Source organism: Juglans regia, chromosome 12, assembly GCF_001411555.2.
Source record: "Juglans regia cultivar Chandler chromosome 12, Walnut 2.0, whole genome shotgun sequence".
Taxonomy (NCBI): domain Eukaryota; kingdom Viridiplantae; phylum Streptophyta; class Magnoliopsida; order Fagales; family Juglandaceae; genus Juglans; species Juglans regia.
The window spans coordinates 19,657,035-19,668,482 of NC_049912.1; the positions used below are offsets into that span (position 1 = coordinate 19,657,035).

Genomic DNA, 11,448 nt, shown 5'->3' on the forward strand with positions numbered 1-11,448 from the left:
GATTTATTTTTGAACAATTCACTAACCATACGAAGATAACTTCTTACTTTTACAGGACCAAGCCTAATTTTTTTTCTCAATTATGTACACATTTAATTATATCCAAAAATGAAGAAAAGAAAAACCTAGACGTTCCTTCCTAAAAGTATTGGATTGATCATGTACGGATGAAAATTTGAAATGACTAAGCGCAGGTTTGGGGGTGGGATGAGACACAAAATTTTCATCTTATCTCATCTCATCATTACACATTTTTCAAATTCTCATATAAAATATAATAAATAATTCAACTTTTTCAAATCTCAATTCAACTTTTTCAAATCCCAATACAATAATAATACTAAAACATAATATTTTAAACACTAAAACAAAACACAAAATTCTCATCTCACCTCCAAACCTGCCCTAAGAGCATTGGCATTAGGGGTGGCAATATGTAACACAACTCGTAAACCCAATATAAACACAACAAAAAATTAGCGGGTTTAGATTTAATGTTAACGGATTCGGGTCAAAACAGATTGATTCGTTAAGACACGATTTATTAACAGGTTAATAACGAGTTAACCCGCTTAATACGAAATCAACCCGTTTTGACCCGTTTAGATTTTATTTCAATATGCTTATGTTTTTATTGTTGGGATTATAATTTTATACCTTAGCTCATATTTGTTATTGTATGGTTTGTAATATTGATTTTATTATATGTTAAAATTTGAAAAATATTGATATATATATATATATATATAAGATATTGTGGCTATTAATAAATATAGATTTTAACTTTCATATGAAATTAAGAAAATCAAGTCAAATGAATTATACGTGTTAGTTCAACCCATTTACATAAAACATGTTTAAATGGGTCGTGTTGTGTTAATTTATTTCTAATTAATTATTAAACGGGCGACACGACACGAACTATTATTTAAATGGGTTGGATTAGGATTTGAAAGTTTGGCACGTTTAACTTAACGAGTCGGGTTCGGGTTGACATATATAATCGAATGTTCATGACTTAACATGACACAAACATGACCCAAAAACACGATTTGTCACCCCTAATTGGTATTGGTCTATCCAAATGCAAATTCAAACACATATTAACAATCCCACTTTTTCTACTACATTGGATTAGCCATATGCAAATTTTTTGCTTATTATGAACAATGTTCCTATATATTTTTAGAGCTACTGTTCACCCTTCATCCTTTATTTGACTATTTTTTTCTCTCCTCCCACTCTCTCTCTCTCTCTCCCCCTCCCAACGGCTTGATTTTTCTCTCTCCTCCCACTTTTCATTTTCCTTTTCCTTTTATCTCTATAGCATTGGTGTATATTTGTTGATGTTCAATTTTAAGACAACACAATTGGTGTATATTTGTAGATCTTATGTAGTGGGTATTAATTGCAAAATATATAAAAAAAAAATTAATTTTAGGAAAAAATTAATAAAATAATAATAAATATTTTATTATTATTTTGGCTAATATCTACATAATCTAATATGAGAGTCTTTCTTGAATAACAAAGACAACCTCCAAAACATGTGATTTTGTATTTGCGTTTGGCTAAGCTATTGCCAAAGCTCAACATCAAATATTTTGAACTAGCTAGCTAGATATATACATAGAGAATTTCTTAAAAGGAAAATTATATACACCACATTATCATCTCACTTTCATCATACTACATAAGATATAGTAGATTTATCACCATTAGATTATCCTTTATTGGATAATTCTTTATCGGTGATAAATATACCACATTATATATAGTGAGATGATAGTGTGGTGTATAGCATTATATAATGCCTACCTCAGATATATATATATATATATATATATATACATACACAGTTGATACCAAACTCTTTTAGAGGCACTCTGACTTTTCATATTTCTCACTTCTCTTCCTATACTCGGAAACTTGTACTAAGAGCATTGGCAATGGTCTAGCCAAGTCTAAAATTTTACTAAGAATTGAGGTTTTGGCTAAAGCCAAAATTATTAGAGATATTAATCCACATTGAACTATCCATCCTAAAGTTAAAATAATGATATAATATTAGATATATTAATAATAATTTTTTAAATTTTTAGTAATCGACCACAATCATTGCACTTCTTCTTACAGAATACAATGTAATCTAGTTTTACACAAGGACAACAACCAAAGTATGGCTAAGATACATTGCAGCACTCAAGACATGCATAAAGCTGATAAAGTATGCTGCAGTACATGGAAAGAAAAAGGCAGCAGCAACAACAAAGGTGATGGCACAGAAAAGATGAATCACAGCTGAGGAAATGCATGGTTGCACTCAGAGAAGCATGAGGGACACGATGCATAAAGCTGCATCTACCATACTGTCCATAGAGAGTTCTAAATTGATGTTGTGTACATAATCAAAGTTGCTTTTCAATACCTTTTTTTTACTTTTCTGCTTTCCTTTGTAATGTATATATATGACTCTTGTGTAATCAAAAGACATAAAAAGAGAATCAGTTTCTTCTCAACTCAGTTTCTTCTCATCTTCAATTTCTGTTTTTTAACAGTTTCTAACATGGTATCAGAGCAGAAATAATTTCTTGCAATACCTTCTCGTTTTTAATCATCTTTCATTGAACCTATGGCCTCCTCATCTTCCTCTTCTTCTTCTCCAACAGAAGATCCAAATAGCCCATTTTTCTTGCATCACAGTGACAATGCAAACACTGTCATTATTTCACCACCTTTGACTGGCCCCAACTACATTTCTTGGAGCAGATCTTTTCTTCTTTCCATTTCAATCAAGAATAAGTCAGGATTCTTGGATGGCACCATCCTCACTCCTGACCTTGCAGATCCTTCTTATGTATCTTGGCTACGATGCAACAACATCCTGCTTGCTTGGATTTTAAATTCAGTTTCCAAAGACATAGCCTCTAATGTGTTCTTCATGACTTCAGCTAAACAGATATGGGATAAACTCATAGAGCGCTTTGCACAGCCTGATGAAGCTAGGATATATCACCTTCAACACAAACTCAGTGGCATAGTTCAAGGGCATCTTTCTGTAAGTGACTACTTCACCCAGCTTAATGTCATTTGGGAAGAACTACATAGCTATAGACCACTTCTTTGTTGCTCTTGTGGTTTATGTACTTGTAATACTTTAAGGAATGTTGGTGAAGTTCAACAGAGGGACTATGTTTTCAAATTTTTAATGGGTTTAAATGACAGCTATGATTCTGTTAGAGGGCAAATTATCTTGTTGAGCCCCTTGCCTTCTCTAGATAAGACCTTCTCACTCATTGTACAAGAAGAGAGGCAAAGGCAAGCAATAAACAAAGTTGTTCCTACCACAGAACCATCTGCCTTGCTTGTTTATCAAAATTTCTCAAAGAAAAAGGAGAAAACAGATTTGGTTTGTGGACATTGTGGGAAGATGGGACACACAAAGGAAAAATGCTACAAACTGATAGGGTTCCCACCCACTTTCAAATTCACCAAATCCAAGTTTGGAAATGGTTTTGGAAAACCCGCTGCTCACTTTGCAAACCAGGTTGCTCTTGATGGTTCCACTATGGATCAAACTGTTGTTGCAAGCGATGCATCTCCTGCACCAAGTACCTCTCAGTTAAGCCTCTCTCAAGCACAAGCACAACACCTCGTGGCTCTTGTCAATGCCCAATTCCCTCAGCTGACCTCAGGACACAATAAACCTCTCATGCCACCACCTGTGCATCCCTCACCAATTATTTCAGAACCTGCCCCTTCAACAACATCTCACTCCAATCTAGCAGGTAATCATCATTGTTTTTCCAGTCCTAGCATCTCTCATAACCCCTCTCTTTTCAATGTCACAAGTCATGATGAATTCACTGCTCTTTCACAAGATCAGCATGATACATTTCATCACGCACCATGGATCATGGACACAGGAGCCACTGATCACATTGTGTGCTCCACCTCATTTTTTACTAATTCTTCATGCTGCATTCAAGCTTTTGTACAACTTCCAAATGGTACAAAAGCTCAAGTCACACACATAGGCATTGTTAAACTCTCAGACTCTCTTCTTCTCATTGATGTCCTATGTGTTCCCCCATTTGCTTTCAATCTCATCTCAATCAGTAAACTTACTCAAAGGCCAGACACTTGTCTGTTTTTCTTAAACAATCTTTGTTTCATTTAGGTCCTCTCTTCATAGATGAAGATTGGACTTGCTAAAGTCCATGCTGGTCTCTATTACCTATTGTCTTCACCACCAGACAGCACCAATATTCCACCTTCAAGCCCATCTAGTCTAGCTCAAGCCAACCAAGCTGCTGTACATCAAAATTTTGACTTATGGCACTACAAATTTGAAAATTTATCCTCTCAAAGAATGAACTCAATTCATTCTGATGTACCTAATGTAAAGTCCAAAGAAAAATCTCATTGTACAGTTTGTCATTTGGCTAAACAGAAACAACTTTCATTCCCTTCAAGTGTTTCAAGTAGTTCATTTCCTTTTTATTTAATCCATTGTGATATATGGGGCCCCTACTCCCATGCTTCTCTTCAAGGATTTCATTATTTTTTAACAATTGTGGATGATTATTCTAGAGTTACTTGGGTTTTCCTAATGAGATTAAAATCAGACACAAGATCTCTCCTGCAAATCTTTCTTCCATCTCATACAAACCCAATTCAACGAAAACATTAAGCAAATCAAAATTAACAATGGATTTGAATTTGCTATGACTGATTTTTACAAAAAATATGGCATCATTCATCAAACATCATGTGTGTATACTCCTCAACAAAATGGTATTATTGAGAGAAAACACCAACATCTCTTGAATGTTACCCGAGCCCTTCTCTTTCAAGCATCATTGCCAAACCAATTTTGGGGAGATGCTATCTTAATAACAGCCTATATCATTAACAGAATCCCCACACCTCTCCTCTCCAACAAATCCCCATATGAGATGTTTTTCTCATCAGCACCTTCATATTCTTACCTTAGGGTCTTTGGCCGTCTCTCTTATGCTAGCACTCTCAAACAAAACATAACCAAATTTGAATATAGAGCTAAACCTTGCATTTTCTTAGGATATCCTGCTAATGTCAAAGGTTATAAGCTATATGACATTGAAACTCACTCTACATTTATCTCTCGAAATGTCATTTTTTATTAATCCACTTTCCCTTTCAAATCTAGTTCTTTTTCAAACAATGACCTGTCTTCCTTCCCCAACAATATTGTCCTTCCTCCTGCTCCATCAGATGACATCTTCTCCTTTTCCCAAACTCTCATTCAATCACACAATGATGAAGAACCTTCTTCACCAGCTGACACCTCCACTCTTCCCTCCCCTACTGCTCCCACACTCCCTGCACCTGCCTCCTCACCTCATCCTGATCCTTTCCCTCTTTGAAGGTCCACTAGAAATAGGAACTAACTTGCTTATCTTCATCAATATCATTGCCAACTTGCAGCATCTCAACCCTTCCTTTCCTCCTCCACAAATCACCCCTTTCATGATTACATAACTTACAAAAATTTCTCTCCCTCCCACCAGTCATTTTCTGTTTCCCTTTCATTACTTCATGAACCTCAGTCCTATAATGAAGCTGTCAGGTTTAAGCATTAACAAGATGCCATGAAAGCTAAACTTCATGCTCTAGAAGAAAACCACACATGAACTGTCACCACCTTACCCCCAACAAAACTGCAATTGGTTGTAGATATGTTTATAAGACCAAGCTGAAATCAGATGGATCTCTTGAAAGGCACAAAGCCAGACTTGTGGCCAAAGGCTACACCCAAAAAGAAGGCTTTGACTTCCAAGAGACCTTCAGTCCAGTTGCCAAGCTCACCACAGTTCGGGTTTTCCTTGCCATAACAGCCATTAAAAACTGGTCCCTCACTCAAATGGATGTTCACAATGTCTTTCTTCATGGAGACCTCGATGAGGACATCTATATGCAATTACCTCCAGGCTATCACATCAAGAGTGAGCAGATTGAGGGGGAGAACTTGGTATGCAAATTAAATAAGTCTCTCTATGGACTTAAGCAAGCATCTAGGTAATGGTTCTCAAAGTTTTCAAATTCACTCACTGCCATTGGATTTCACCAATCAAAATTTGACTATTCTTTGTTCACTAAGGTCAGTCCCAATGGATTTATAGCTCTCTTAGTCTATGTGGATGACATCATAGTTGGAAGTGACTCTCAAAGAGAAATTGATTTCCTCAAATCTTACCTTCACAGCAAGTTCAAAATTAAGGACCTTGGACCCCTTAAGTATTTCCTAGGATTGGAAGTTGCTAGGTCCTCACTTGGAAATAACATTTGTCAAAGGAAGTACACTCTCGAGATATTAGAAGATTCAGGTCTACTTGGCACAAAGACAGTTTCCACACCTATTGAACTGAACCATAAATTGAGTCACACCACATAAGAAATCCTCCAAGATCCCACAGCTTATAAAAGACTCATTGGAAGGTTAATTTACTTAACTATCACTAGACTCGACATAACCTATGTTGTAAGTGTTCTAAGCCAGTTCATGGACAGACCCTCACAATCTCATATGCACTCAGCCTATAGGATTCTCAAGTATCTTAAGGTATCCATAGGTCAAGGCATTTTCTTGTCATCCAAATCAACTTTACATCTAAGGGCCTATAGTGATTCAGATTGGGCTGCCTACCCCGAGACAAGAAGATATGTCACAGGGTTCTGTATATTCATTGGGGATTCATTAATAAGCTGGAAATCTAAGAAGCAAGCAACAGTTTCTAGATCTTCAGCTAAGGCAGAATATAGGGCACTAGCATCTACAAGTTGTGAGATCATATGGCTTCTCGGTTTGCTAAAGGAATTTAATGTTGACCATACACAATCTGCTTCCCTCTTATGTGATAACCAAGCAGACATCCATATTACAAAGAATCCAATTTTTCATGAAAGGACCAAACATATAGAACTAGATTGCCATTTTGTTAGAGAAAAGGTCTTGGCTACAATTATCACACCTATACATATGTCCTCAAAATTTCAGTTGGCAAATATTTTCACTAAGGCCTTACCAACCTCTACATTTCAGCTCCTACTATCCAAGATGAGAATTGTTAACATCTATGCCCATCTTGAGGGGGAGTATTACAGAACACAATGTAATCTGGTTTTACACAAGGACAGTAACTAAAGTATGGCTGAGATACATTGTAGCACTCAAGACATGCATAAAGGTGATAAAGTATGATGCAGTACATGGAAAGAAAAAGGCAGCAGCAACAGCAAAGGTGATGGCACAGAAAAGATGAATCACAGCTGAGGAAATGCATGGTTGCACTCAGAGAAGCATGGGGGACACGATGCATAAAGATGCATCTACCATACTGTCCATAGAGAGTTCTGAGTTGATATTGTGTACATAATCAAAGTTGCTTTTCAGTACCTTTTTTTTGCTTTTTTGCTTTCCTTTGTAATGTATATATATGACTCTTGTGTAATCAAAAGACATAAAATGAGAATCAGTTTCTTCTCATTTTCACTTTCTATTTTTTAACAGTTTCTAACACTTCTCCTCTCTCTCTCTCTCTCTCTCTCTCTCTCTCTCTCTCTCTCTCACCTCCGTCTGATCGCACAACCTCTCTCTTCCTCCATAACTGGATAAAAGCTTCTTCTCCGATCTCTTTTCAATATATTCGATCCCAAATTCAGTAGTAATACGAAACCTCTAACCTTCACTATACCCACTACCTACATGATCGGTATGTAAATCAGTTCACCTTCATTTCTTATCACAGTTAGTGATAATAAGAAGTCAGTTTTATCTAGCACGAATTTGTGCTGAAGCTCGTCACTTTTTCAATTCATATTGAAGGTTCTGTTTGTTTGAAAAAATGCTAGGTTCTCTGCCAATCTTGCCCCTCCTTGCTCCTTCGTCTGATGGAAATCTTGGCCCTCTTCCCACATCTCAAGTGTCTGATGTGAAAATGGATGAAAGGCCATCAATATTATATTATATATGTTATGCTAAATTGCTAATTAATATCACATGAAATTCTATTTTTATTATTCATATCTATTAATCTCATAACATAAAATAATTTTAAGAAATTTTAATTTAACAAAATTAATCTTATAATTTTTAATATAACATTTTATATAGCATATAGATTTACTATGCATGTAAGAAAAAAAAAAAAAACAAGTTCCTTTGAAGAGAACAAGCATTAGAGGAACCAGCTCTTAAGTCTCAACTTATGTATTGCCACACGCATAAACGGTAAATTGTAAAAATTGAAATTTTCGATTTCAATGATGAATCGATCCATATCGATTCTTAAATTTTTAAAACCAATATTTATCGGTTCAGTTTCATTTGTCCAAAATCGAAACCAAAATAAACCGGTTACACCCCAAGGGATACAATAGATTATAACTTTTTTTTACTAAAAAGTATTTAACGTGTCACAATTAAATATATTAGCTTGTTGAATTTATTTTTATAAGATGTATATTATATGAAACACACATTTTTTTTAATATAATAAAAATATAACTTAAAATATAAGGCACTCGTTAATGGATAAGCATTGTTAATTGATTCACCATCTAATTTAATACAACCTTACTTAGCTGGGCTAGACTTACCCAAGGCCTAGTACTACATTTGGGACCACTACCATAATACCATTCGAACCTAAGGAGAAATTTAAAATGTTGAACAAGTGACTACCCACCCAATCAAGAATAGCCCAGGGGCACCAAGCTAGCCACGACGTGCATTTATTGGGAGGCGAAGGGGGGCACCCAGCCAACCTCGTTGTGCATCCATGCGAATGCCATGCCGCCCATGTGGCACGCACATCGAAGAAGCATGTCATGTATCGATTTTGGACAAGTTGCTTGGGAAATCGTGGAAAGTGATGTAGTTTGAGGGGAAAAGGCGAATCGAAGCGACACAAGACCGAATCTCAGTGGATCAAGACAACAAAGTCACTTTACCATTTACAATATCTCGTCACTAGGGCTGAGCAAAAATCCAACAATTCGATTCCGAATCCGCTCCGGCTCCGCTCCGACTCCGACTTCGACTTGTCAGAGTTGGAGTTAGAGTTTTTTTCCTATTGAAAATCGGAGTCGGAATCATTGACGAACCGACTCCGGCTCCACTCCGCTCTTATCCACCTCCGACACTCTACCTCCGCCTCCGCCTCCGCCTCCGCCTCCGACTTGGTCCTCCGACTCCGCCTTCGCCTCCGATTTTATACATATTTTATAAAAAGATATGTGTTTTTCTATATATTAATCATTTAAATTTTATACAACTATATCTTATATAGTTAGTTAAAATCAATAATATACTAGTTAAATAATATATTTATACTATAATATATTGACTAAATTGACTAATAAATAATAATAGTTTGGTATATGACTATATGTAAATATCATACTATTACAAATTTACAATATTACTACCATGTTTCATGTAAGTTGTAACACTAAATTACTAATGTATAAATATAATAACATATAATACTAATGTATATATAATATACCATAAACACTAAGATACATAATAACACCAATATGTAATACTAATGGATAAACACTAATCTATAAATTTATAATAACATATAATACTAATGTATAATAACTAAAGTATTATTCATATAAATGTTATATAACAATATCTTGTATTAATTATATTTTTTGACTTAATAAATTCTCAACATATTCCTTTTGATAAATATATTAGTAATACTAATATTCATTAGTATATTAATTAGATTTATGATTTAGTACTAATACTATTAGTAATCCACTTTAAGTCTATATATAAATTACTATATAAATTATTATAGTATTAATTTCTAATACTATATTACTATATGATACTATTAACTATAGTGATATACTAGTATTAGTATACTAATATTATCATTGATATAGGTAGTATAGTGATTTATACTAATAGTATTATATAGTTATACTAAATTAAAATCACTATAGCAAATACTAATATATAGTATTAATATCACTATTAGTATAATATATAGTATTAATAATAACTAATACTAATATAACTATTAGTATAACTAATATCACTACTAGTATAACTAATAGTAATACTAATATACTAATACTATTAGTGTATTACTAATATTTATATATATTAATATATATTTCAAGTATAAGAGATTAGAGATTTAATATATATATATAATATTAAATCACTAACATATTAATAGTATGATACTATAGTATTAGTAATTATACTATAAGATATAGTAATATACTAATAGTATATTATAGTAATACTATATTATACATAAAATAGTAATACTATTTTTTGAATCTTCATTTTGTATACGGTGCCTTTTTTTTTAATGTTCATATATAATAATATATATCATAATTTTTTTAAGAATCTTCATATATATAATATATAAAATTAAAAATAGATTCATAATAATTATAATAGTATACTACAGTAACTATATGGTGCCTTTTTTTAAAATCTTCATTTCATATACGATGCCTTTGTTTATTGTAGGGATTAGTTGGATGTGGATATGGAATCATAGATGATGGGAGTACATGTAAAAATAGGACTTTCTTTTTATTTTTAATTTTTGAATGTATGTTAGTATGTTACTTGTTTTAATTAGTTGTATTTTTTGTTATAATCAAAAATTTAATAAGTTTAGATTGTAAATTTGAGAAAATTGAAATTTGAAAGCCCACAATTTTTTTTTTTTTTTAAAAAAAGTGGGTCAAATATGAAGTTGAAAAAGACAAAAAAGAAAGTCCAAAAATCCGACTCCGCTCCGACAATTCGGAGTCAGAGGCAAAGCGAATTCTGTACATCTCGGAGTCGGAGTTAGAGTCAGAGGTCGGAGTCGGAGTCGGAGTTGGAGGGCCCATCCGACTCCAAACTGGTCGATGCTCAGCCCTACCAGTCACATATTTAAGTTGACTGCAAAAGATTCTATCTACCGCTCAGTGAGAATTTTACTTCAAAGCTCAACAACTGGATATCAATAAATCTAAAACACAATTGAGAAACTCTATTATAAAAACTAAAATCAGGATAGTGCTAGACAGGTACAAGTCTTTTGAAAAAAGTGTGATGTATTATGAGAAGCGATTTTTTTTTTTGTATAGATCCCGTTTATAGAAAATAAAAGAAAAAAAACTGTGCGAGACTTGTAGTACAATACTTGGGCTATATTTGGTGCATGGGTGAGACTTACACATTCTAAGGGCAGGTTTGGGGTGAGATGAAAATTTTGTGTTTTGTTTTGAAATTTAAAATATTATGTTTTAATATTATTATTGTTTTAGGATTTGAAAAATGTGTATTGAAATTTGAAAAAGTTGAATTATTTATTATATTTTGTATAGAGATTTGAAAAATATGTAATTATGAGATAAGATGAGATGAGAATTTTA

At 33.7% G+C, this 11,448-nt stretch overlaps 1 protein-coding gene across 1 annotated transcript; it reads left to right on the top strand.

Annotated features, from left to right (window-relative positions):
• Positions 1 to 2,632: 2,632 nt before the first annotated feature.
• On the top strand, positions 2,633 to 4,180 carry LOC108994731. The gene has a single exon (XM_018970058.1). The coding sequence runs from the start codon at positions 2,633 to 2,635 to the stop codon at positions 4,178 to 4,180; it is 1,548 nt and encodes a 515-aa protein (XP_018825603.1).
• Positions 4,181 to 11,448: the final 7,268 nt, after the last annotated feature.

Bases quoted from the DNA above. Each gene is read 5' to 3' on its own strand.
- LOC108994731 (XM_018970058.1), top strand. From the start codon at position 2,633: ATGGCCTCCTCATCTTCCTCTTCTTCTTCTCCAACAGAAGATCCAAAT.